The sequence below is a fragment of the Neolamprologus multifasciatus genome, chromosome 4, assembly GCF_963576455.1.
Source record: "Neolamprologus multifasciatus chromosome 4, fNeoMul1.2, whole genome shotgun sequence".
NCBI classification, from domain to species: Eukaryota; Metazoa; Chordata; class Actinopteri; order Cichliformes; family Cichlidae; genus Neolamprologus; species Neolamprologus multifasciatus.
Genome location: NC_140442.1, coordinates 10,643,284 through 10,670,732, shown reverse-complemented (window position 1 = coordinate 10,670,732; position 27,449 = coordinate 10,643,284). Strand labels below are relative to the sequence as shown.

The following is a 27,449-nucleotide window of genomic DNA, read 5'->3' as shown; positions in this document are numbered from 1 at the left end:
CAAGTAATGAAGTGGCCAACCTAATCAAGTGGCCAATGAGTGTTTATTGCAGTGCATATATGCAATTCATGTACATATGCATGGCAACATCTGTTTATTTTGACTATATCATGTCTCCCTGTCCTTGAATAATATTTGTTGACATCTACAAATATAGTTTTTAGGAATCCCATGAAAATCGAGTGACCTGGTGTGGCACTTTATAAGGTACTTTTTTTATTTAAAAAAAAAAGTATAATAGAATTTTTATTAAAATTAGCACATCTCACAAAAATGGTACAGAAGAGAAAGTTATGGCAATAGAAAATGAACTTATGAGTGTATAATTAAATAAGAATAAACAAATAAATACATGAATTATATCATTAAATAAAACAACTTTGACTTATTAGAGGAGTGGAGGATTGTATTACATTGTCTTTCAAAGTTGTTTGTGTATCTATTATTATATTATACTTTTCAAATTAAGATAAACAATAATTTCCAATCACCTTGAAGCATTAGTAACATGTCCCACATTGTCCCACACAAATGCTCTCTCTGAGCTATATTTAGTTTCTAGGGCTCTTGTTGTCCTGCATATGCATCCTCTAAATTGTGTATTCCTGACAACTTTTCTTTCAAAAGATTCTCAAAGTGATTTTTCTGACTCAGAGAGTAATTTCTTGCTTTTCATGCTGATGAGATCTGCGGTAGTTAATTAGGAGTTCGTTTAGGTTATTTGTAATGTGTTGACACGGCACTGGTTCATGTCTTACATTGGGTCTTCATAGCTCAACGTTAAGTTAGTCTGAAGGACTAAAAATAAGTGAAAAGTCAGTCAACGTGCAAAGGAAAACTTCAAAATACCCTCATAAAGCCTGGATATCTATTGCTCAAGACTAATTCAAAAATATCAATAACAACAATTCAAGAAAGTCTCGCTCCTTGGAAGCAAAATTTATAGAAATCACGGTGAGTGACGCAGTAGATTAAGTAGTAGCGGAAGAATATGATATCTGCCCTCTTTGTTTCAGCCGAACAGTTTTCACAGTAACACAAAACAATCCCAACAGTGGTGGATGGATGTGCGGTAGGGTATAATATCAAGGCTTTATATTTAACTTTAGTCAGGCTATAATTTGTCTCTGGTCGGTGTCTTTGTATGGCAAACACTGGTGTTAAGCTTGAAGTGAAGCAAGATTACGCTCCCTGTCTGTTTGAAGCTAACTGAGGAGTTAGCTAGAATGCTAACATGATGCTCAACCCGTCAGTCGGTCTACCAGATGACCGAAAGTCCTTGTACCCTCAGTCCCAAAGTAGTGCATACAAATGCGGCGACAAAACCAGCCCTATTAGCGTCATACTGGTTAGCTCTGGAAGCCGAGGGAACAAACTCCTTTTCCGATATCCCTACCAAAAGGTCGCTGAGTGTCCGTCATCTCTCTCAGGTAGGCGTAGCATTAGCATGAAGCAGAAACATAAACATTTACGCACACACAGATAACCCGGTGTCACTTCCACGTAATTACATATTTACAGGAGATAATAAAGCAGCAGTGTAATCCAGGGCAGACCAACAGCCCCTTTTGTTGTGATTGTCGACTTTGGAAGTGCGGATTGTCTTTTTTTTTTTTTTTTTTTTGAGGATCGGGTCTGCTTGTTCTTCTTTCTTGAAGTTTCCCCCTTGGCCTCTCAGATTGTTGTTGGTGGATGTGCCACATAAATTTGATGCACTTTTGTTCATTCACAAGTTCCTCTTGTTGCTAGTGTTGCGCCAAAAAGTCATTGCAGTTGTTTCTGTGGTCTTTTATGCCTAAAACCTTTCTTATAATTGGAATAGGCGGCAGTCAAAAAGATTTCCGAACAGGATTTTATATAAAATAAAGCATTACTTGATTTGCCATCTATCTGTATGTCTCAGCGTTATTGCACTCTACTCTGTGCTCTGGATCAGGAACTGGCCCAGGTTTCTCTTACAAATGCATTTTAATGACACTTTTTTCCTGGATAATTCAAAGATATATAAAAGTTCTACCTTGTGATAGGACGGTTCTTTCTAGCTCAGAATGACTTCATTTCATTCATGAGCGATATCTTTGAGACTGTAGGCCATGAAGTTATTTACAGCAGTTTAAATACCAGCAATCGTGTTTTTGGCAAATACTGGCACAGTACTGATGCTGAGAGGCTTTTACTAGGAACAGGGACATGAACTAGGACAGTAAAAGCATTATTATTGTCTCTCTAACACAATTTTATGAAAAGTGAGTTGAAGTCAGATTCACAGTGGTTCTTATTATTGTTATGAGTCTAATATGTATTTTTCATAATGACTAACTCTCACTGATATCTGTCCACAAGCAAAACAGCGGAATCCATATGTGCTGAACACATCTGGGGATGAGCTTGATGACCAGGATGGTGATTCAAGGTATTTCTACAATCTTCATTTACTTTTTTTATGTATTATTCAACTTACTGTTTCATTCTGAGATCCAAATGAGCTTATTAAGCTCATTGTGTTTTCCTCCATCATGCTTGTAATCTTTTTTCCCCCATCTAGACACACTTCTTGTTTTTCAGCAATATTATAGATGCTGACACACATTTTAAATCAGTGGTTCTCAAACTGTCAGAGAGTGTGGATTACCAGGAAAAACTATTAGGTTAAGCTATTAGGTTACTGAAAACATTGAGGTGTTGAGAACCACTGATTTTAATTAATTGTGTGGATGACCTTTAATAAACTTTATTAAACTGATAAAATAATTGAGTAAAATAGTTAAGTATATGATATATATTTTTTAAAACAAAAACGTTCACCTCACTTTGTACCTAATATTTGTCACAGCCTGAGGTGCTGTTTGGATAGACTCACTTTTCCCAGCTGCTAAGAGATACACTCACTGGCCACTTTATTAGGTACACCTTACTAGTAATGGATTGGACCCATTTTCCATCTGTTTAAGGTTTGATGTGATGTGCTTATAGCGACGCTCTTCTGCATGCCTTGGGTCTAAGCTCCAAATAGTTTGTCCATTCTCCTTTGTCTTCTGGCACCAACAAAGCATTTTCACCCACAAAAGCACCACTTACTTAACATTTTCTCGGTTTAAGACCATTCTGTGTAAATGCTAGAGTTGGTTATGCAGGTTGACTTGACTCTGTGCATGCCTAAATGCAGTGAGTTGCTGCCATGTGATTGGCTGATTAGATATTTGCATTAACAAGCAGTTGAGCAAGTGTATGTAGTATAGTGGGCAGTGAGTGTATGTAACCCCCTAATGTGTATCTTAAGATAGGGCTGTTCGATATAACAATATATATCGGATGACGATATAAAAACGTCTATCGTTTCATTTTACGCTATCGTTTGTTTCGTGGTGTCGCAAAATAAACTGTTTACGGCAATATCTTTTCACCGTTTTGATGGTCACTGTAGTGGTTATATTAATTTCTTAAAGCTCTCTCTTTCTCTTATATTTTATATAACCACAGTATGGACGGACAAGCGCCTGTTTTTATGCGTTGTGGTTAGCAACAACGACGGTAACAACATCGTGCGTCCGCTTGTTTATGTTCCACATAAACCTTTCACAATAAAGCTCAAGATCCTGTTGAGACTTTTCAAAATAAACTGAATCACGTGAAAGAGCAGATAATTTACAGATGAGAATTTAAAAAGAGCCGTCAGGTGCTAAAAAATAAACCTTAGACTCAAACGTTAGAACAGGCTTTTCCCCGCAGCACGCCGTGTGATAAATACTCACAAAGAAAACGGCGGCCTTTACAACTTATGTCTAAAAATGTATAGTTTCATGCATCGGTTAAAACACTCGACTCCAGGTACATGACGCGCAGCTGGAAACACTTCCCGCAAGATGAGCTGCCCGAGATTCACAGAATTTACAGAAAATGTTACATTTTTGTGATTTATATTGTTATCGGACGATAGAATTCTTATATCGGGATATGAGATTTTGGTCATATTGCACAGCCCTATCTTAAGATGAGTTTCTATTTTGTCTTTCATGCTAGTAAGGTTCCATCAAGGCAGTTACTGTGTAACCACACCAGCAGTCACGTTCTGAATTTAGCTGGGACACTTCTTCATCTACTGAGAAAAACAAAAGAGTAAAACTGCTTCTCAGTGATGCCACATATGTGTCAATAGCTGTATAATGTTCATATAAGTCTGTAAAATAACCTATTCATAGAAGCTTTGTTTACGTCATTTTGTTATTATTAGCTTTATTAAAGCAAGCAGTGCCATTCAATTGCATAAGAGCAGCTTTCATTTGGTGTTCATGACGTGAAACATATCTTAGATATTGGGCAGGTAGTGTAGGAATTTTCCAGACTAATTTAGCAGAACAAAAATAAGAAAATGTTTGTTGAAAATCAGGATTATGATTTTTCTGATATATATTCTATTACTTCCCACCAGCAGCGTTTAAAATTATTTGAAGCCATACATTAACCTTATTAACCATAAAGATAATTCAGACTTATTTTATTGTACTGTCATATTTTATTATGCACTTAGTTACCTTGAAAACCTTTGAGGCGGGTATAGAAGCTCACTAACCAGCACTGCTGGTATTAGAACTTCAGCACACCAGTGTTTTCACATCACACTATCACATGTTTGTTTGGCTTGTTTTGATGTCCATTTTTATGCATTTAGCCCAACTGTGTGTTGCATTTTCCCTTTTGTTTGTTTTTTTTTCTTCTTTTTTGTGGCCCAATCCCCATTTCAGAGAGCAATCTCCACTAACTGACGAACAGTTGGTAGCAGGGTAAGACGAAATCATTCTAAACCACCTTTCCTTCGCTTAGATCACCCCTGTCTTTTTATCCCCTTCTTTCCTATTTTGTGTCTTATATGGATCTCCAACCCTGATCTAAGTACACAATCCTTTTAAAATGTCGTACAAGAATGAATCAGTGCTTTGGTTTTTACAAAATATGAGTTTAAGGCTATCATTGAAGCTTTAGTCTGTATTGTTTATATTACCTCTAGCATGTAGAGTAAGCTTTAAAGAACACAGTTCAAATTGTGGTGGTGGAGTAAGTCTGTGGTGTGTTTAAATTTTTTTTTATTTCCGAGAGTTAACACCTTAATTTGTGTCCTTTTGATCACAGCATGAGTTACTTAAGTCAAACCAGCATGAGTCTTTCACACTCTTCATTCATACAGCGATTGCACCTTTTCCGCAAAGAGGCCTTTTTCCTCTTTTCGCCTCTCTAGTAGGCAAACAAGTTTTGTTTTCCATTTATACACTTGTTGAATTTCATTACAGGCAGATGTATCTGATTAATGTAACCTCTCCGATAGACAGGAATGTGAAAAGTATGAGCAAACTGAGCTAATTTAAACTTTCTCACTCATCTCAGTTGTGTCTGTGATGTCCGCGCTCTCCCCACACTGCACATTTTCTTATTGGGGTTTTTCCCTCTTTTAGGTTCTCTGACATCGTCCTCTCCACAATCCTGGCCACCAAATCTGATATGTGTGGAAAGAAGTTTGAACTGAAGATAGACAATGTTCGATTTGTGGGCCACCCCACCCTGCTTCAGCATCCTCCTATCATCCAGGTAGGAACAGATAAAAAATTGAGCTCACATGCTGTTAGGTGTAAATAATTTCTGGTCAGAAAACGTATTTATCAGCATGTTATAGGGTCAAATTTGCTATTTGGGGCAACTTACTATAAGGCTGCAATTGCAAAAAGATTGCTTATGGCTCACAGGTGCTAGGTTAACAGTGCACTAATTCATGAACAGTATACTCTACCAAGCACAGCTTAAGATGCAAGACATTATAACATGCATTGCTATGTGAGACTGCAGGTATTAACCATAGGGAGAAAAGTTGCCTGTCTATGAAAAGCGCTTAATAATTAAACTGTACATCTACTTACTTACACCTGAGATTCAGACTTTAATCTAGCACACTTTGGATTTGAGTCACATTAGTACCTATAGTCTAACAAACTTTTAAGATGGTATTTAAAACATGTTACTCTAGAGAGAAGTTTAAAGAAAAGCAAATAACTTCAAAGTCTGTTTGTGATGTTTCATTGATCCGCGTGTTTACACTGTTTTCATTTTGAAGCAATCTCAGTGTAGAAATGCGACTCAAAGCCTGAAATTCTGGCAACTGATGTGTTCACTGTAAAAAGTACCTTTATTGACTGTAATACAGCCATGGATTGTATGCATCTCGTACAGGGCAACTATTCTCCCTCTATTAGCTACACTAATGTCAGTTCTAGTATTAAGGATATACACAGGTCTTGTCTCCAATAGGGCTGCCACAAACGATTATTTTGATAGTTGACTAGTCACCGATTATTTTTGCGATTAGTCGACTAATCAAATCATGCATCCATTGGACATAAAACGTACAGCTTATTGCACCAGCGTGCATCTGCTCTTATATAACTATCATTAGCTTACAGCTTTAAGTGTTTAAGGTCTGTGCTAACTAAAAATAAAGGCAAGGTGACAGTTTATTACATTTTAATGAAATTTGCAGATTGTTTCGGTGGAATTTAATAAACTCAGCCGTCTGCTCCTTGCTATCTAAAATATAACTGGACACCGGAGTATATTCTCGAGCATCTCACACTTCTGATAATCAGTTGTCTGCTTGACGTTTATTCAGCTGTGTAAAAACTATAACTTTAATCTCAGCCAAACCGATTCACTCAGGAACAAATAAAATACTAAAAAAAAGCCAAACAATAACATTTTTAAGTTATCTAAGTGACTTATATATGTTTAACCTGAGTAGCAAAAGACGGCGGTGGGTTGAAAACGATTTGCTGGGAGTCTGGTGTTCTCACCGGCTCTAGTGAGCCTTGAACCCCGGCTAGCTATCGAGCTAGTGGGTAACAGACGTCTCCAAAAACGTCGGAGCGCTTTTGAAAATATGTGATGTCTTGATAAACTGAGCAGATATTTAAAGTTTACACAGTTACATTCTCGCCTGAAAATATGTTAAATGTTTTTTGTGACCCAGAAAGAATAATAAGAGAAATATTAAAACTAACTAGCTGCCGCCATTGTTGGAAACTGAGCAGGGTCACGCTATGAATTCTGGGATAGGTTGGGCCACAAAGTATACACCCGACCCATCCTTCAAATCTGGGGAAATGAAGGGCGCATTTGTTGGCCGCTTTTGTCAGAGTCTTCGAATTTGGACAGTCTGTAACGTAATCGGCCTACAAATGCGGGCACAGGAGGGTTCCTGAATTTGGACACAGCTAAGATACCTGACACTGCTTCTTCTTCTTCGGGGTTTAACGGCAGCTGGCATCCTTGTACATGCAGTGCTGCCACCTTCTGTTTCAGTCCGTTATTACACTCTTAAATCCTACTACTTATTCCTGTGTCTTTTGGGATCTTACAAAGCTTGAAACGACGCTTCCGCTATTAAATTAGTCGTCGTTGATTTTGATAGTCGACATAATCGTGATTAGTCGACTAATCGTGGCAGCCCTAGTCTCTAAACATGTGGAGTGAGGCCTAAATGAAGGTCTGTAAGATACAGTGAGAGTCTTGGCACAGTGTTCGCTGATTTTAAAGAAATATAATAGGACTGACTAATCAGCTGTTGGGTCTCCAGCTCCTTTGTTTTGATTAATGACATCTGCTCACTTGTTTTGTCACATGTGAAGTGTTGCTCATTAATGTGGTCACGTGCTGCTGAAAGCTCCTACAATACAAATGTGTGCAACATGTATAAGCAAATATTTTGGCTCACTGCTGATAAACAATTAAACGTGTTTTATTATTTATTTATGAAAACTCCTTTATTATGAAATCTGTGCCACATTTCTTTTGTAAGTACTGGTTTTAGCCACGATCTCGTGACACATGAAGTGAATTCTTTAGCTTACAGTTGAACTAATTTTATGACAAGAGCTGTTCTATACAGAGGTTCTTCTCTCTGGAACGGGTTGCCAAGCAACACCAAATTGACCAAAAACAGGGGTTCATTTAAGAAGCCACTAAAGCAGTACCTGCAGAGCTTAACTCAAACATGAATGGCAAATTATTGTTGTTGTAATGTTTTACGTCTTTGTTTGTTGATTTTTAGCGAAATGCTGCGCTGTTTTGAAATTTGTTGATGTATATATGTTGACTAATACATAAACAATAAACAATAGAAAGTGTAAACTATTATTATAATTATTATCATTATTATTATTATTATCATATTGTTGTGTATCGGTACTTAGCTTGAATAATATATATTCAATCGTGGCTTGTTTGAAATTTGGCTGAAGCTCCCTGCTGTCAGTCTTTTAGTCTAATGACTCACAGCATGTGTTGCTAAGATAATGGTGTATCACACAGGGTGGAGAAAATAGAGAAATATGAAAGTCACAAGGGTTGCACTTATTCTTTCAACAACACCTACTGTATCTGACTTAAAATTACCATGGATGTCATGCAGCACTTCTGTTTGCTTAAACTGAACATTTCAGTCCACAGTAAATTCATAAGATCATTGTACAAGTCTGGTGTGACATATCATGGAAGTTAGGCCTTAAGGTTAACTTCTTAGCTTAGCTTCCATAGCATTTTGATTAGGTCTTAATTATTTAATTCATTTTACAAGTGAAAAGTGTGAAACCTCCTTTTATCAAGTGCTGCTCTTTTTGTTATTTATGTCTTTAAACTGAATGTCTTTGGATTTCACTCAATACAACATTTGATTTTGTTGCACTGGACATTGGAAAAGTTGTGGCAGGTTTTATTTGAGCGTTTTTTAAATGTCATAGTTTTCCAAAGAAAAAAATGAATCTAAAAAATGGCATCAGTTAGTAGTTTTGACTATAACAGCAAAATAACAAACTGTAGACTGACATTTTAATATAAAGGCTTGTCTAGATTTTGCATCTGGTGATAAGTTTGTCTTTTTTTCTTTGCAGGTTTCTAAAACAGATCCTTCACCCAAGAGAGAAATGCCAACAATGATCTTGTTTAATGTGGTGTTTGCACTCAGGGTATGAACAAGATGTATTTTGATTTTAATTTTAAATGTTTAGGATTAGGATTCACCTTTATTGTCATTACACATGTGTAAATACAGGGTTACGAAGTACAATTTGCATCTAATTAGAAGTGCAAGAGTAGTAAGTGCAATAAGAGCAATTATATACAGATAGGTAGAGAGCAAATATACAGATGTACTACGGGCAAATGTACAGATATACTGATATATGTCAGATATAGGTCGGTACCTGACCCGCGAGGCCAAATGTTAAGTGCATAACTGTAAAACTCTTGATATTGGAAACTTTAAACTTAATAATAATTTACATTTAGTTAGCTTGGGTGGGACACATAGATTTTGTGTTTTCTTTAATCTGTGAATGGGAGTGGTATGGGTAGCTGATAATATTCCAGTATACTCTATCAGTGCGAGCATGGTAACTTAGAGGGAGGAAGGGGGGCTTAATCAAGTTGACCAGCATGTACCTCCCCATGCTGAGTCATGGTTCCCAGTAAGAGCAAGCAAAAAGTACTTAGTCATGTTTTTAATATCTTCCTGGCAACTGTGGAAATTCTGTACAAAAACACAGCAGGCCCACATGGCAGTATGTAAACCAAACACTGCTACATTTTGTTTTCATGTATTTTGTATGTTTATTATTTATGTTTATAATTAACATTATTCAATATTCTTATTTCTCTAATAAAACCATATCAACTTGCATTGAATAGGGATGCGACAATTGTGAACTTCTGAGAAGATCATGATGGTTGAAGTTGATGGTGAAAATAACAATTTGCCCACTTGCCAGTGCTAATATCCATCCATCCATCTTCTTCCGCTTTATCTGGGGCCGGGTCACGGGGGCAGCAGCCTAAGCAGAGAAGCCCAGACCTCCCTCTCCCCCTAGCTTATCCGGGGGAACACCAAGGCGTTCCCAGGCCAGCCGAGAGATATAATCTCTCCAGCGTGTCCTGGGTCTGCCCCGGGACATGCCTGGAACACCTCACACAGGAGGCGCCCAGGAGGCATCATTGTCAGATGCCCAAACCACCTCACTGGCTCCTTTCGATGTGGAAGAGCAGCGGCTCTCCTCTGAGCCCCTCCCGGATGGCTGAACTTCTCACCCTGTCTCTAAGGGAGAGGCCAGCCACCCTTCGGAGGAAGCTCATTTCCGCCGCTTGTATCCACGATCTCGTTCTTTCGGTCACTGCCCACAGCTCGTGGCCATAGGTGAGGGTAGGGACGTAGATCGACCGATAAAATGAGAGCTTCGCTTTTACACTCAGCTCTCCCTTCACCGCGACGGATCAGTGCAGCGTCCGCAGCACCAATCCATCTGTCGAGTTCCGGCTCCCTTCTCCCGTCACTCGCAAACAAGACCCCGAGATACTTGAACTCCTCCACTTGGGGCAGGAACTCATCCCCGACCCAAGTAGACAGTGCTAATAGAGATATTTTATTTGATTATTTTATTTCCGTAGTTATTTATCCACTTCTGCTTTGTTGGTAAAAAGACATTTCCATTATAAACAGTTTCTAAGTCTTTCAACTATTTAAAAGGCTCCACATGTACATAGGTATTTTTTCTTTGAGTTTTGGCCTTTGTTTACACGTAAAACAGCATTTTAGTTCACTGGACATGGAGCCTTTGAAAAAAACCCATATTTAAATGGAGAAGATTGATTTGTCTTGCATCATCAAAGGTGTGTGCCTTTATCTCATTGTTTACATCAGTGTCAAAAACACTGTTGTTGTTTGTAGACATCTAATTGGTCAACATATCTATAAAGTTACAGTTTTTAAAATAAGATCTACTTTATATCCAATATGTTGGGAAATTCTTGTGTCAAAGCAGCAGAAAACATTGAACACAACTTATATACATGTAAAATATTACTATATAAATTAAAACACTGTATGACAAAACAGTATCGTAGTGTGAAAACTGTACAAAAGAAATTAGAATAAATCAGAATGTGAAATAAAATATAGGAGCTCAAGAAGTAAAAGTTTATTACAATAAAAGTAAAAAGTAAAATTTTAAATAAAATACAATAAAAAAAGGTGCATAAAATTCCTCAATAAAGTAAAAATAGCTCAGTAAAACAAAAACAAAAAATAGTGTTATATACATTTCTCCATCTTTGTTTTCATACCTGACGTGGACTGATTATAATAAACAATAATTCCATGTACAACAACCTCACATCTGTTCAAGTTTAATCAAAATGCGATTCGTAATTCTTAACATTATAAGACGTAGAAATTATTGTAGAGCCTTTGTATTGAATTGCGTAAATATGACAACAAATAAATATTAAAGATGTGTTAAAAAACAAAATTTATACTGAGTGTGTTAAGTCCTCTTCATTCATCTTTCAGCGGGGGCCATGCTAAGATCATTAACTGACGTTAGGTGTAAAATAAACGGGATGTTTAATAGTTAACAGCTGACAGCCTGGACATGAATGTGAACTGATCCATGTTGTATGCAGCGCTTTGAGTTCTCCGGGAGAGTAGAAAAGCACTATATAAGAATCAGTCCATTTACCATCCACACAAAACAGCACTGGTGTTATAATACATATACATATACATTTTTCTTTCTTTGCATAATTATGACATTTAAAAAGTGGCTGATTTTCGTCTCTGGCCTGCAGGCAAATGCTGACCCATCTGTCATCAGCTGCATGCACAACCTGTCACGCCGCATTGCCATTGCTCTGCAGCACGAGGAGCGCCGCTGCCAGTATCTGACCCGCGAGGCCAAACTCATGCTGGCCGTCCAGGAGGAAATTACCACGACTGAAAGTGAGATACAAGCTCAGACTACACATCAAATTTGCAGCTTGGTCTTAGTCAAACTTACATCTTTGTTAACATAGAATATTGGTATTTTGCTTCTGGTATCAGCAGATGGAAGCCCCCAGTCCCCATTTAGACAAATTCTTCCAAAATGTAAGCTAGCAAGAGACCTCAAGGAGGCATATGACAGGTGTGTGACCACATGCATTTTACATTCATTTGTTTGGATTTTCTGTCTAAATTTGTGTAATATATGATTCTGCAATTGCTGATTCTGATGATGGCGCTTTTTCAGCCTTTGTACAACCGGTGTGGTGCGACTTCACATCAACGACTGGCTGGAGGTGAGCTTCTGTTTGCCGCACAAGATCCACAGGATTGGTGACACCTACATCCCCCCAGAGGCATTAGAGCGCAGCCTTAAGGCCATAAGGTATATTACAGATTTGTTTTTCTTTTTATGTTACGTTTTCTTACATCTCACAACATCTTATTTGATTAGCTGTAACTAGAAGTACCTTGTTTACAGTAAAAGACACAGGAAGGGTGGGGAAGGGGAATATCTGTTCTAGATGAAATAAAATCAGCAGATGTGGGCTGTGTTGCTACAAATGGCCAATTAAAAACACCTATAGACCTCATTTGTCAAAACATACCCACATGGGTGTAATAGTTAATGCTTTTTTATGTCATATTTAAAATGATATTATTTATATTACACATTCATAACTTACTCTGTGGTTTCTGTGGATTCCTTCTGTTTTTTCACACATGGAATATTAAAGTACAAACTAATTTGCTAAAAATGGACTTATTACAACTTATAACTTCAGCAATCATTCAAATGCACACATTTGTACTACATTGGCTAGTCAGCTTAGGTCTATACATAACCATCAAATAACACAGCTTTGTCAAAATCCCTCCTTGATCCACAGGTCACCTTAGTCGCCCTTTAGTCAGAATAGTCTAATTTCCCCTCAGTTTATGTCAAAGAAGTTTTGTGCCTTAAGTAGCAAATGTATGTACTTAATATATAAAGCACTCAAACGATGCAGAATTTAGTGTGGTCTTTAGTGCCACCTATTGGCATTTCAATGTAATAGCTGTAGTTTTGATCAGCTCTCTCATTAGTTGCTGCTGCCCTGTGCAGGTACTTGGTTGGACCCCTTTTATCCTTCAGAATTCTTCATGGCATAGTTTTAACAAGGTGCTGGAAACATTCTTCTGAGATTTGGGGCCATGTTGACATAATAACATCACAAACAGGTTGCTGCAGATTTGTCAGTTTGTAAATGCAATTGGGATTTCTGTCAAATTTTAATGAGTCTGTGTAAGCCTGTGTAGCCTCAGTTTCCTGTTCATATTTGACATGAGTGGCAGTGGGGTGGTCTACTGCTGTAGCCCATCTATTCCTAGGTTCAATGTGTTGTGCATTCAGAGATGCTCTTTTGCGCACCTTGGTTTTGACAAGTTATTTAAGTTACTGTTGCTTTCCTATCTGACCTGCATCTAAAAGGCATTTTCACCTTTTTCTCTGTAAACCTGAAAGATGTCTGTGTGGGAAATAGTAGATCAGCAGCTTCTGGCATCAACAACCGTTCCACATTCAAAGTCACTCAAATCATCTTTTTTCCCCATTCTGATGCTCAGTTTGACTGTCTTGACTAGATCTGCATACCTGAACACAATGAGTTGCTGCCATATGACTGGCTGATTGGATATTTTAGTTAACAAACAGTTTAATATGTATACCTTTGTCTTTGTATGTAAAATAAAATAAATGTGTGTTTATTTCAAACAGAGTCTGCTTGTATGTGGATGTCTGTTCATTTAGAAGCCATATTCTGTGTCTGATCCTGCAGACCCTATCATGCCCTGTTGCTTCTGGAAAATGAGAAAACACTCCTCAGCCAGCTTCCCCTGGACTGCTCCCCTGCATTGATCCGCCTGATTAAAACCTGCTCAGCAGTGAAAAACCTGCAGCAGCTGGCACAGGATGCTGACCTGGCCTTACTTCAGGTAGAGGACAGTCACACTACCTGGATCAGATTTCCAGTTTAAAATGTCAGATGTGATTCTCTTGAATTTATCAGATGAAATTAGTTTTTATAAGTCTAAAATATGCATTAGTTGTGTTTAATACACAAAGATCTATAAATCATTCAGATCCTTCAGAAGTTGTTTAGTCAAGTGGTCTTTACTGTCATCTAGTGGCAGATATATGTAATGCAAATCTGAGAAAATCCCCAAGTGTAGCTCTTATTTGCTTATTTTGCTTTCATTTGGCATCCTAGAGATTAATTGACAAATATTTTCTCATTTAGATCTTTCAGATTGCTGCTCATTTGGTTTATTGGGGCAAGGCAATTATCATCTACCCACTGTGTGAGAACAATGTCTACATGCTGTCTCCGCATGCCAACATCTGCCTGTGAGTATCTGATGTGATATAAGCCAGCTGGGAAGAGGAAATGAAGCACACTAATGCTAAGCACTCATCCGTGGCATTTCCTCATATAGAGAGGCTTCCTGATCCGACTTGCAACACTGTTTGGAATTAAATTTAAAAGATGTTCTGTGATGGAATAAGCTCTGTGTTGTTCTCTTCTCCCTGAATAGATATTCACCGTTGGCTGAGCAGTTTGCCCGGCAGTTTCCTGGTCATGATCTGCCCTCTATGTTAGCAAAGTTCTCACTGCCTGTCTCACTGGCTGAGTTTAGAAATCCCCTGGAAGCTCCCACACAGGAGGTGGGGGTTATTGCATGATGTGGAATACATGTGTGAAGCCTTTCAAAAGAGAAATACTTTTATTAAACCTGTGAAAATGTCCCAGTTTCTTTTTTTTTTTTCAATTTGCATGATTTCAGGCATGTTTAATGAAATAATCTGATGTATATCTATGTCCTGAAGACAGAAATATATATGAAAACTGAACACAAACATAAGTTAGAATACTTATAATCCTTGAGGTGGGCCATCATTCTTCATCTTGTTCTGGCAGTGTAGGTCCTGATGAATTATTAATGGCAAAGGGACATCGTCTCTAGTGTATGCATCCTCCATTTTTCATGAGAACAGGATCAGACTCTTTCTTGTGGATCTATTTTAAAACATATTTGACCTGGTTACGTGAGCATTTTCCGATTCCCTTATTTCAGTTTATCCTAATGCAGTTTGCTGCTCTGCTGGTTAACCAGGCCCAGTTAATCCAGATGGTGGTTTGGATGCTGCAGCGCCGCCTCCTGATCCAGCTGCACACTTATGTGTGCTTGTTGGTACCACCCAGTGAGGATGAGCCTGGGCTGAGGGATGAAGACCCTCCGCTGGCTGCCCGACTAGGAGGTCGCAGTCTCAGTACCCCTAGTGCGCTCAGTTTTGGCTCACCGAGTATGTCTTCCCGCCTCTACTCTTCTGCTCTTACGGCTCTAACTCGTTACTATAAAATCTGACATTCTTCTTGTTTTGTGTAGCCAGCAGTGATGACATGACCCTAACCAGTCCCAGTATGGAAAACTCCAGTGCAGAGCTGCTAACTGGTGGAGACTCCCCACTCAACAAGAGGATGACTGAGACACTGCTCGCCAGCCTGTCAGAGCACGAGAGGCAGTTTATTCTTAACATCCCCGCTGCACAAAATCCAGAGGATCTGCGGATGTTTGCGAGGTGATTAAATCTGCCTTTAACTGACAACAGGACCATAGTGTGCTTGTTTTATTAAGTGTTCTTAAGGTTGTCATTGTTCTGTTTTTTGTTCAAACATGAGCGCGGTGTACATGGATGACATGAACTAACTGATTGCCTGCCTTTGCCTCATGCTTCTGTGTGTTTACCACAGCTGCCTTTTAACCTATGACAGCTCAACAGAGAAATTATCTTAGAAATGAAATGTTTATGTCTCTCAATAGATAAAAAAGTATTTGTTCAGTGGTTTGAATAAATCTACTTGCATAATATTGTAAAATTTAATTGGGCAGCATAGGCTAAAGAGTTAGTTTACCAGCAGTTAGGTGGAGATCAAAAGTGTCTGGAGAGCTTCTCAGCATTCCAGTGCTGCCACCTTCACAGCAATGAAGGCTCCCATCAGAGGTGCAAAAGTCCTGTCTCATGGATAATTGACACTGTTGATTAGTCAGTGAAACTCTTTCTCTTGTTAACTGCTTCCAGGCTACTGCACTATTTCCGAGGACATCACCACCTGGAAGAGATTATGTACAATGAGAACATGAGGCGCTCGCAGCTAAAGACGCTGTTTGACAAGTTCCGCAGTGTCCTTGTGGTTACCAACCATGAAGATCCCATTATTTCAATCTTTCAGTCACCGATGGACTAGCTGTGCAGACAGTGTTTCAGCAACTGGAAAATGTGTCAGTTTAGGAGAAGTTAATAGCCTGCTGGGCTCACAGCTAAGTGGTCAAAGACGTTTTAAAACAAAATGCCTTGACTGCAAGATGTTTTCTCTGTATGAGCCAAATGTTTGTTTACAGTAATAAATTATTTTGTATATATCAGACATGCCTTAAAGGTTTTTTTGTGAATATTGGAAGTGTGTGCAGTGTTTGGTGGAGGCTTCACTTCATCTTCCCGTGCCCCAGATGTGTTAGATCATCTGTGCTGTCCTCAGAGGGGCACAGCGAGTAATGATCATTCCAGACCTTGAGCTACCTCTCCTTAGGAATACCTGATGTGGAAAGAAAAAAGGAAGAGTCTAAACATCAGACAGACTTTTCCTGCTCTGAGGGAAACAGATCAGGCCAAACATCTGTGAAATCACTGAGGTGGAAATTTCCCAAGTGTGAGTGTTTATTAAAAATCACAGATGAAACCAAACGAAACAGAACCCCACCTCCCTATTTTTTTAAACAGATGCTAACAAACCGAGTCTGTAGTTCTTCAGTGTTTTCCCAATCTACTTTCCAGTACAGCTTTGCATCACTACCATAAACACAGTGTGTTAAGCTGCAGCTTATTACTAAATGGTTGAGGAAAACAAGCAACATTTATTGTAGAATCTTCACTGCCTCCAAACTACAAAATGACAAATATATAGTTTAATTTCATGTGTGTGAGACACATCCCAACAAAGCAATCATGTATTCGTATGATTTTTATTCTTCTTCAGTGTTAAACTCTTTAAAGAGATCAGATGGCCGAGGAGTTTCAGGAATTTTCCTGTTAAGTCCTTTTGACATTGTGCTGTCCTGTATCAGGCTTCATGGCATGGGGACTTAAATCGTTCATGACATTTCCAGACAGAGTCTGTCTCTCTGCCTCTTTATTCACAACGCTAACAGAGGGGTGCCCACGTAGATAAAAACGCCATGGCTTCTTGGCCCATTCTCCATGAGACTCTATTCCGATGCGTGGTGCTGATACGATATCTTGGGGTTTTGCCGGACTTGTGTCGGGATCATTCTCCAGCCACACATCTGGGTCTGAGGCTAAGTCTCGACGGTCAAAACATCGGGGTATATTTAGAGCCTGGCAGAGCTTCGAAGGCCCGTTGCAGAGCTCTTTGTCCTTCAGCTGACGTGCTCCCTCTTTGCGTCTGGCTGCCCTCAGCTGCCTCATGACGGCCTGACCCTGTAGGGGCTCAAGTGAGCGCAGCAACACAGCAGCACCCTCCCCTGAGCAACACAGCACACAATATGCATCAGTCAGCAAGGCTCCACTCTGTCTCCTTCCTTTTACCCTTTAAACAGCGGCTATTGAAGCCATGAACTGCCGTTTATGTTTAATGTTGTAATAATGAAGAATGATCAAAACTGGCCTTTTCACATCCATTGTTAACAATAAGAAATATATGAATATAAACAAAATTAGTGACATAATGTACAAAACATATTGCACCTTTGGTGGGTATATAATTTACCTTCACTAGACACGTTCATGCATAGGTAGATGCCATAGATTGGATACACGTAGATTGTGCCGGGCTTCATAAACATGGCTGTGTTTCTTTCGGTGCGTTTGCCTCCCGCCGAGTGTGAGGCCTTGTCCTCCCCTCCAAGGTAAGCTTCAGTTTCCACTATTCTTCCTCGCAACTCCGTACCATCTGCACACCTGTGGACCAGCACCTGCAGGAACAAGGGACAGGGAGATTCTTTCTCTATTTCCACAGGATGGTGGGTTACATAGATTTGTCATTTAGCTGAAGGATGCTACCTACAAAACACAACTTTGACAATCAAAACCACAACAAATGTCTATTTTTAATGTCATGGCAAAAGTCCTATGAAAGCAAAATAATAAGTATCTCTGACCTTATTCTGTTAAGCCAAATATTCCCTTTGCTTCAAAAACTGGGTACGGACGTATTTTCATGAGGTGTACAATGAACGATCAAAGAAAATCCATGCTTGCCAGCATGCCAGTTTTGCTGCTAACAAAAAAAACAAAACAAAAAAACTACACCTCAATCACACTTTCATGAATGAAATATTCCAGCTCAAAATCTTTATTGATTTATACTTGTTGGGAATAAAATAATGAAACTAAAAATCACAGCAAAGACAAAGTTAGAAATTGAAATTGAGTCACAACTTGCATCACAGTGTGGCTCAGTATTCTGTATAACCCCGGTACACACTCCCAACAATGTGTGGGCATGCTCCTAATGATAGTGTGGGTGGTGTCCTGGTGGATCTACCCCAAGACCAGGATCAGGGTATCAGTGAGGTCCTGAAAAAGTCTGTGGTGCTAACTGCCACCTTTGGATGCACCATAAGATCCCAGAGATTCACAGTTTGAATCAGTTCTGGGGAACACAAGGGCCAGTCGATGGCATTGATGTCTTCAATACCCAGGAACCGCATACACTTCTGGTTACATGAGACTGGAGCATCGTCCTGCACCAAGTAGAAACTAGGGCGCACTGCGCCAGCATAAGGACAAGGGGTCTGAGGATTTCAAGCAGGGACCGTGATGTGCTCGCATGTGAAGGTCGTTGGGACCCTGCAAGGACATTGCTATTACCTACTGCCAAACCATGCTGGAACATGCTACAGGCAGAATAATGTTCCCCACAGTATCTCCAGAGTATTTCATATCAGTAACTTGTGCTCAATGCAAACTTGTTCTCAATTGTGAGGAAAACAGGGTTTCAGTGGTGGACCTGCAACTTCTGCTCACAACTGTACAGTTCTGGGGTGTGATGGAAAGTCTACTGAATTCAATTCAATTCAATTCAATTTTATTTATATAGCGCCAAATCACAACAAAAGTCGCCTCAAGGCGACATACTGAAGTATGTTGTGCCACCCTCATGGAGGGTGTTTCTGACAGGTTGCTCAGAAATATAACCTTTACACTCTTGAGACTTTGCTGGTAGACACAATAAACCTCCAAAGGCTTGTATGGAAGTGCCATCATGGAAGAAGTGGACTACCTTTGCAGCCTGAATGGTCTGCAGGTATTGTCTCATACTACAAGTAGTGACAAAACTAGAAATAAAATCAGTTGGATAAGGAAAGAGCAAAACCTGACAAATCATTCCCTTTTTGGGAGACTGCTGTTTTTGCCTCTCCAATACGCCTGTTGTCAATTTTATTTGCACCAAAGAAGATAAACTAAGTAAAATAAATACACAATGGTTTATGGACAGATTAATATCCCTGAAGTTAGCAGACTTTGTGTTTTTGAAGAAGCATATGTGTTTAAATAAACAAATAAGCAACAGTTAGACAGCGTTAAAAATGGGAAACAGTGCTTAACAACTTAAATACAATCACTGAAAGTAAGTTTATCAGGCACATTCAAAAGTACAGAAGGCAGTTACTAAGATATAAATTGAAAGGTGAAGTTAAAAAAACAACTTTAAACTAAAATAAATTTTCTTCCCTACATTTTGTGCCTCCTGAAAAACACACACACACACACACACACACACACATTTACATACAAAGGTGTTAAATTCAGGTGAGAAATCAGCCTACCTTGCCGAGGAAGGCTTTAGCCAAACTGATGCAGGGCTGCTTGAAAAAGTCCTCGCCTAGCCTGTGCTGCTGCTCATTCCCGGTAAAATAACAGCTTCGCTCCGCCTCAGCACTCTGAGCATTTTCACACTGACTGGGCTGCTTCTTAAGCGCGGTTTGTGAGTCCTTTGGCTTCACCTCCGTGTCCTTGTTGTGTTTATTTAACGACACAGTTTGTTCAGATGTTGCCGCCGCCAGCGCTAGCATCTTTCTTTTTCGGGCTGCCATCATCTTATCGTAAATTCAGAAGGTCTACAGATTTTTAAAAAACACACATGTAGGACGGCGTGTATTTATAAACCCAACAATACGTTTATTCAATATTTAGTATTTAATTCACAATACAAAGAGTCTTATGGAAGCCGTTCACGTACAGGAAGTGGATATGATTGTTTTGGTATCTCTTAAAGGGACCGCGCACTTCTTGGAGGTAGTGGGAGACGTTAACCTTCAAGGCTTTCTCCTAGAAAGATTTTATTTTTCCATCTATATTATTTTATATTTCAGTTGTGAAAGAAAATAAATATTTATGGTTAAGAACAGGTGAAAATAAACATGTTTTGCAAAGAAAAAAAAATCATGAATGCAGTTTTCTTCTCTTTTTGGGCTGAAAATGTTTAAGCCAGCCACTGACTGTTCATTATGGAGCAATTCTATGGTAATAAGACTGCCTCTAAGAACAAATGTCCATCCTTTTCTCACAAAATGCCTTTACGGTGCATTATGAATTTCGCCCTTCAGCACAGCAGTCACTTTGCCGAAAGACTACCTGACAACCTGTGCCCTTTTCCTGCTGCTGCCTTATCTTTTCAGGCTCATTTGTATAATAAGAGGTTATAAATAGAACCACTCTGCGTGCTCTCCACTGCCTGTGCCCAGGAAGTTGACGGCGCCAGTTTGGCCCCAGGCGCTTTGAGCCCATGCGGCTTTCTGGAAGACTAACAGTATGTGACGTGGTCATGCCACAGACCACAACTTCAGCAGGGAAATACAAGTTTGCTTTTTGGCTACTGTGGAGGCAAATCTCTGGCTGTAAAAAGGAATCAGCCTATTATGATGCAGATGAAAGGAATGAACTGCAAGTCAACTAATAAAGATGGACTTGATGTACCTTTCTTTTTTGACTTTTATTTATACATGTGAAAGAGGAAAATAAGCACGAAAGTGTCATCTTCCTCATTTGGTCACAGATTCTGTGTGGCATTGCACAAAAACAGATGACTGGGACAAATTTGCATGGGTAGTCATTCTGTATCATATTCTGTACTTTCTCTTGTCTCTTTTTTGTGCTGATCAAGCAATAATTTAATCTTGAACCTCTTGAGGTTTGATTATCAGGTTTCCTCAAGAAGCAACACTGTGATCACCGTGTTCATCCAAGGGCTGCGCTTCTAATGGAAACCTCAAGTAACTTATTGAGCCAGAATACATTCCAGACAGAAATCTGCTGAGCATGTTCAGTAGAAGTCTCCTGGAATGGCTTGTTGACTTTGTCATGGCTGGTGGGCCAGAGAACACCATTGTTTGCTGTGACCGTGTTGCTACTGCCCGTCAGCAGTGCTTGTGCGGTTTGGGCTGAGCAGCTTTCATTGTTGCTGCCACTGATAATCATAGCAGCCACATTCTGGATCACTGTCAATTCCAACAGCCACCTCAGCGATCGTGACGCTGAGCAGGAACACCAGAGACTCCGCCGTGTGTGCAGATGGACGAGCAGAATGCCGCCGGACTGAAATGGCTTACTACACGATGACTCCAAGAATTCTATGAAAAAAAGCAATTGATCTTTTGGGTTTCATGTGCAGTATTCAGTGTGTTTGTGTTTAATTAAGGGAATGGTAAACTTATTTTAAAGTGACACTCACTGGACTCTTTACACCTTTTTTAGTACTGGGTTAACTCTCTCATGGTTTCAGATCTGCCTCAGTTTGTAGTGGCACAGATTCAACAAAGTGCTGGAATCATTCCTCTGAGATTTTGGTTTAGCAACTTTGTGATGTTATTACAGATTTGGTGCGAATTTTTCGGCTGCGCATTCATGATGCAAATTTCCTATTCCACTATATTCCAAAGGTGCTTTATTGGATTGAAACCTGGTGACTGTGGAGACGTGTGGAGTGAAGGGAACTCACTGTCATGTTCAAGATGAGACGATTTGAGCTTTGTTACACGGCTCGTTGTCATGCTGAAAGATGTGTATACTGTGGTCACAAGGGAGGGACATGGTTAGCTGTAATATTTAGGTAGGCTGCTTTAACACCATTACACCACCACCAGCAGCAACCTGAACTGTTGATACAGTGCAAGGTGAATACATTTCATGCTTGTTTACACCAAATTCTGACTTTCTGATTTTCTGTGACATCCAAATGTCACAGAAAAATTGAGACTCATCAGATCAGAAACCTGGTCCTATTTTTAGCTGACAGGAGTGACCTCCCTGTGTTGTCGTCCCTTGCTGGTGCTTATCCATTTCTTGAGTTGATATTCTGTGAATTCAGAGATGCTCTTCTGCATACCTTGGTTGAAACAAGTGGTTATTTAAAAAAAAAAAAAAAATCCAGTAGAATTTTGTGCAGGAAAATCCTAGTAGATCACCAGGTCCTGTTTGGCACCAACAGCCATCCCACATTGTAAGTCACATTTCTTCCCCATTCTGATGCTCTACCCTTTAACTTCACCAGGTTGTCACGACCATGTCTACATGCCTAAATGCATCGAGTTGCTGCCATGTGATTGACAGATTAGGTATCTGCATAACATTGCAGCCAAATATGTATACCTAATAAAATGGTCTGTGGGTGTATGCAATAGCAGTTTGGCATTACTACATTTAGTTTATGACTGTCTCTATAAACACATTACATCAAATGGATGTCTAAAAAAACTAGCCTCCTAAATTTATATCTCTATTTTTGAGTAAGGTTTATACGATATCTTAGGTATGAATGTCAGTAGCACCATTGCGAAACTCAGACCATTACATAGTTTAATTAAAATAATTTCCCTAAAAAACTGTTACACTTTCAAAGAAAATTCCAAAATATAGTTTGAAGTCTTAAATAAAAAAAATATTTAAAATTATTAAAAATAATACTTTTTGTCATCGGGGCGGTAATAATGGGGCGATCATGGCTCAAGAGTTGGGAGTTCGCCTTGTAATCAGAAGGTTGCCGGTTTGAGCCCCGGCTCCGACAGTCTCGGTCGTTGTGTCCTTGGGCAAGGCACTTCACCCGTTGCCTACTGGTGGTGGTCAGAGGGCCCGGTGGCGCCAGTGTCCGGCAGCCTCGCCTCTGTCAGTGCGCCCCAGGGTGCCTGTGGCTACAATGTAGCTTGCCATCACCAGTGTGTGAATGTGTGTGTGAATGGGTGGATGACTGGTTGTGTAAAGCGCTTTGGGGTCCTTAGGGACTAGTAAAGCGCTATACAAATACAGGCCATTTACCATAATGTGGACAGACAAAATCTCCTGCATTATAATTTTTATATGTATACTATATTGTACTATTGCATGATGATTGTTATTCTTTTGGATTTTTTATTACTATTTATATATATTTTTTATACATTTAACTTGAACATCGGCAGAGCTGCAAACCAAATTGTGTCACACTGCATAATATATGAATGACAATAAAGACATATTCTATCTATATTAAGTATCCGTTTGAGACTTAACACCATGTTGCTATTATATGACAGTCATGATTTAAAAAGAGACAGCCATGATGTTGGTTGGTGTAAATAAACACAACCAACTATTACTGGCATTGCTGAGATTACGTCTGGTCTTGGTCTGTGTTTAAATTTGTATTGCCTGCATGATATAATCGACATCTAAGCACCATAAAAAGCCAGAAATTAATTTGAAAGAGATTTTAGTACTTAGCGCTGCTCATTCCATTTCACAGTGTGTTAGTCTAAGTTCGTTTTCAGAGAGCCTTTTAACCAAGGTTATTTAAAAAAATGTGGACATTGTGCATTTTTAATGGACCTCTTAACATCATTTCTCTTCTTCAGAACAAGCTTTATGTTAATAGATAAAGGTTCACTATAAAGAAAATACTTCCAATAGAACGTTTAACTTCATTAATTTACATGATGATTAACCTTCTTTTCCAGAGCGATAACTCTACATGACTGGAGGGTATTCTTTCTGACCAGTACTACAAGAGCCATTAGGTGGTAGGTAGTATTTGCATCCTCAGTGTGTGATGGGATTAATTATTAATTGCCAGCAATTAATGATTCATGCACCTCCTTTCTTGTTTGCTGCAGAGGTGTGGCGTGTGTGTGCTGTACAGGTGGCTGAGCTCTCATCAGGAGATGGAAGCAAGAGGATCATGTCATCTGAGACCCAGTTCATACACCTTGCACAACAAAGAAACGTTTTTAAAGAAACAGGTTTGTCTCTTTCCACATCTCTGAACTCACATGTGGAGTTTTAAACATAACCACTGCGGCTTAAATAGGCTAATCACTGTAAATAGTTCAAAGGTTCTCTTTGTTTATCTAAATCACGCATAAGATGTTGTCAGTTTTTCCCAAAATTCCCACAGAGACATTCAACAGGTAGAGCTCATTATTTGTATGACTCAACATAATAACATGAGAGCCTATGACAGTTTGAAGACCGTTTTGTTTTGTTTTTTTGTTTTTTTAGCTAATCAACAGGCAAAAACTTCGAGCTGTTTGGTTATCGATTGAACCTACCTGACCTTTCTCTCCCCTACTCTGATAAAACTTTCCTTGTCTCGGCTCACACCTGTAGCCCTCAGAGGGAACAGTTGTTGAGTCAGGCTGAGGGCAGGAAGACTGTCTGGAAGATTACCGGTCTTATCACAGAAACAAGTGAACATAAATATAGCCAACATGACCACAAAGTGAAAGCCTATCTATCTGAGTTATTCCACAGCCTCTTTCTACTTCTGTATTTTGTGCAGTCATGTGGTCTTTTAGTGAATGAATGCTTGCAAAGCACTTAAACTCATTTAACTTACCTTTCCTGAACTTTTGCTTGTTGGATTGCTGCTACTAGAAGCAAACGTTATGTGAAGTGATTTCTTAGATGTCACTGATGCTGGCAGATGGGCTTTTTCCATCAAATGAAAATTAATTTTAAAAAATCATTTACAAAGTTGCATGTTTGGAAATTGTATTTTGCCTCTTTTGAGGACATAAAGCATGTCACCCATGTACAAGCAAAACACTCCCTGTAGTGCTACGAATGATGGTCTCTGCTCTGCTTTTCCACTCGGCTGAAGACAGAGGAAGCTGTTTATGGACCGTCTGACAATGTCCTTTTGGTTAAACATGATCCTCACGCTTACCCCTTTTATCTGTGTCTGATTGATGGGTCTACAGAGGGTTTTGAGTGCTCTTACAGATCCTGTGCTGCTTCCTAATTGCTGCTTCTGACCTAGCTTCAACCCTCCTTGGTCCCAGGGGAAACTTCACCATTAATTACTGTGACTTCATGGTATATCAATCAGGGTGTCCTGAGGGGCCTCTCAACCACCCTTTTACAGTCAAGTACATGTAGAAGACCCACTGAAGTCTGATAAACTCATTCCTGTGGTGGGAATACAATCTTTTGCCTAATTTAGGAGGACGTTTCTGAATGAGCTTGATTTGATGTGTGGCTCTCAGTCACGCCAGCAAAGATGAGACCCCCGGGTGCAAGACGAAGTGGAAGGTTGAGGTGAGAGTAAACTAGCTTTTTATACTTTTAACCATATACTGTGCAGTAATAGCTGTGAGACCAATGTGTTTGAAAACTGCTGTGGTTCATCACTGTGTTTGAACTTATTTAATTCAGTGTTAATGCAGAGATTGGTTAAAAATAGCGTGATCCTTGCATCAGATTTCTCAGAAATGAGAAGAAACGTGGAGGCGATGTTACAAAATTTGAAAACCACACTCATATTTCCTGTACCCAGAAATGTGAATACTGATTTCCTGACAAATCTAAAATTAGTTAAAGGAGCTGGCTGACTGTCAAATACTTTTTTTTCCAAAACTGAAAAAAAGCATTTATTTGTTGCCTCTAGATCTCTAGGGGATCCTGTTGAATGTAAAAACCTCTTGTTCTCATAATCCAGACAAGTAATGTACTCTGTCAGCATAAAATGGGGCCATATTATGTCTTCCATTATTTTAACAGCAGAAAGGCAACGATACCCACATTCAGTGGAGAGTGTCTTAATAAAGAAGCAGATCAAAGCAGCTATGAAAGAGACTTTTTCCAGGAACCTGAGATGCTTGTGCCCTGAAACCTCATCTGAGGGAAGGCTCTGAGCTTGGTGCCCCTTTTCAGCACCTCAGAAACTTTCTGCTTCCTAACATCCATCTCTGCTCTAGAGAAAATTCCCAGGTGAATCTGAGCTTTCACTGAAACCAGGATGGAATGCGCTGTAGTGGTCTTTTCATTAGATGGAGCAACAGTGTGTATTAACGGTTGCCTGAATGAGGAGCCTCAGTCACTCAAATTAAATCTCTGAGTTTGCAGCGTAAAGGAAAGTCTGTCTATCTATCTATGGTAGCATAATTTGCTGTTTGAGTTGGATTGCTGTCTTATATTAGGAACTGTTGACATCTCCATTGCTAATTCTCCCTTCTTTCTTGCTTTTCAGTTAAGAAACCTCTTGAGTTTAGTCAGCCGCATCAGCAGACCCAACCTCAGAGTCTTATGACAGCGATGCAATACCGAGCCTGTGGATGCTCATCGAGTTGAAAAAAAAAAAGTAATATTTATGTAATTGATTCTTTGCTGCCTCTGTAATGAAGCAGGAGTCTATCATTTCACTAAAATATACACAGGGGAGCAGAGGGTTCATGGGTGGAGGCTTTGATAGTCATAGAAAGCATGTGGTGTTATGATCATCATGTGGCAACAAGCATGGTTTTGTCTAAAAATGGACCAATAAGCTGAAGAATTAGAAGGTTTTTGTGATACATTTTTCATATTCTTTTGACTTGTTTGCCTTAGATGAATATAAATAAATACCGTTGTTAGAACTACATAAATATGAGCACTTTGATGACCACTATAATAATCCTGAATGCATACTGTTTTATAGACATGTCGAGTTGCATTTTGACGTAGAATTCACTTCAATTCTCTGTGTGTGCGGGCCAGTTTAACCACCAGTACCTTACAGTTATTTGGTAGGAAAATGTCTTACCCTGTATTTAAAGTCCATAACCTCAAATGGATTCAAACAGGTCCCTGTGCTGTAACAGCAGTTGTGGGAGCAGTTCTTCACATGCATAGTGCAATCAGTTATTTACAGGATGAAGATATTCGTGTAAACACTTGAAATTTTAATATAATCTCTTCATCGCTGGGATTTTGTGTGCGTGTGTTTGTATTATGCCTTAAAAAGCCAAAGTTATGTATCTTAGCTGATAAAGATTCAAATGTGCCGTTAAATTCTGAAGGTTAATTCGTGTAATTATCAAAAACTATTAATACGAGCTGTGATTTTAAAAAAAAAAACTCACTGTGCTTTATTGCAGACGTGTTTAACTACAGTCTCTTTGGGTTTTCCTTCATTCACTCCACTGGGACACATCAATATAACTGATATGAAAGCAGTATTATTGTTTAATTGGCCACAGCCATTTACCGTGAAATTGAATGCCTCTCATAACTATAACAGTCATGGTCCCCCGT

The 27,449-nt window shown here is 39.3% G+C and overlaps 2 protein-coding genes across 8 annotated transcripts; one reads left to right on the top strand and one right to left on the bottom strand.

Moving 5' to 3' along the window:
- The first annotated feature begins 1,013 nt into the window (after positions 1–1,013).
- nprl3 (NPR3-like, GATOR1 complex subunit) lies at positions 1,014–17,315 on the top strand. Of its 7 annotated transcripts, none has more exons than XM_085156199.1 (14): positions 1,014–1,430; positions 2,344–2,413; positions 4,743–4,781; positions 5,448–5,580; positions 8,928–9,002; positions 11,656–11,806; positions 11,912–11,990; positions 12,096–12,233; positions 13,666–13,822; positions 14,128–14,234; positions 14,423–14,552; positions 14,963–15,191; positions 15,275–15,467; positions 15,969–17,315. In XM_085156199.1, exons 1-14 carry the CDS (start codon positions 1,235–1,237, stop codon positions 16,132–16,134), a joined length of 1,863 nt encoding a protein of 620 aa, XP_085012325.1. In that variant the 5' UTR covers positions 1,014–1,234; the 3' UTR covers positions 16,135–17,315. The 7 variants fall into 7 exon arrangements, with proteins under 7 accessions (XP_085012325.1, XP_085012327.1, XP_085012326.1 ...); XM_085156201.1 differs by having other exon boundaries at positions 11,909–11,990; positions 15,002–15,191; XM_085156200.1 differs by having other exon boundaries at positions 11,909–11,990; positions 14,978–15,191.
- mpg (N-methylpurine DNA glycosylase) lies at positions 16,587–27,410 on the bottom strand. The gene is made up of 3 exons (XM_085156208.1): positions 19,736–27,410; positions 17,674–17,878; positions 16,587–17,428 (listed from the first exon to the last, which is right to left on the bottom strand). The coding sequence occupies exons 1-3, from the start codon at positions 20,003–20,005 to the stop codon at positions 16,977–16,979; spliced, it is 927 nt and encodes a 308-aa protein (XP_085012334.1). The 5' UTR covers positions 20,006–27,410; the 3' UTR covers positions 16,587–16,976.
- Positions 27,411–27,449: the final 39 nt, after the last annotated feature.

Excerpts from the sequence above, each read along its gene's own strand:
- mpg (XM_085156208.1), bottom strand. The coding sequence starts at position 20,005 with ATGATGGCAGCCCGAAAAAGAAAGATGCTAGCGCTGGCGGCGGCAACA. Across the intron at positions 17,879-19,735 it reads CTAAAGCCTTCCTCGGCAAG|GTGCTGGTCCACAGGTGTGC; the intron begins GTAGGCTGATTT and ends TTGTTCCTGCAG. Across the intron at positions 17,429-17,673 it reads CATGAACGTGTCTAGTGAAG|GGGAGGGTGCTGCTGTGTTG; the intron begins GTAAATTATATA and ends TGTGTTGCTCAG.
- nprl3 (XM_085156198.1), top strand. The coding sequence starts at position 1,235 with ATGATGCTCAACCCGTCAGTCGGTCTACCAGATGACCGAAAGTCCTTG. Across the intron at positions 13,823-14,127 it reads CTGACCTGGCCTTACTTCAG|ATCTTTCAGATTGCTGCTCA; the intron begins GTAGAGGACAGT and ends TTTCTCATTTAG. Across the intron at positions 15,192-15,274 it reads GCTCAGTTTTGGCTCACCGA|CCAGCAGTGATGACATGACC; the intron begins GTATGTCTTCCC and ends TGTTTTGTGTAG.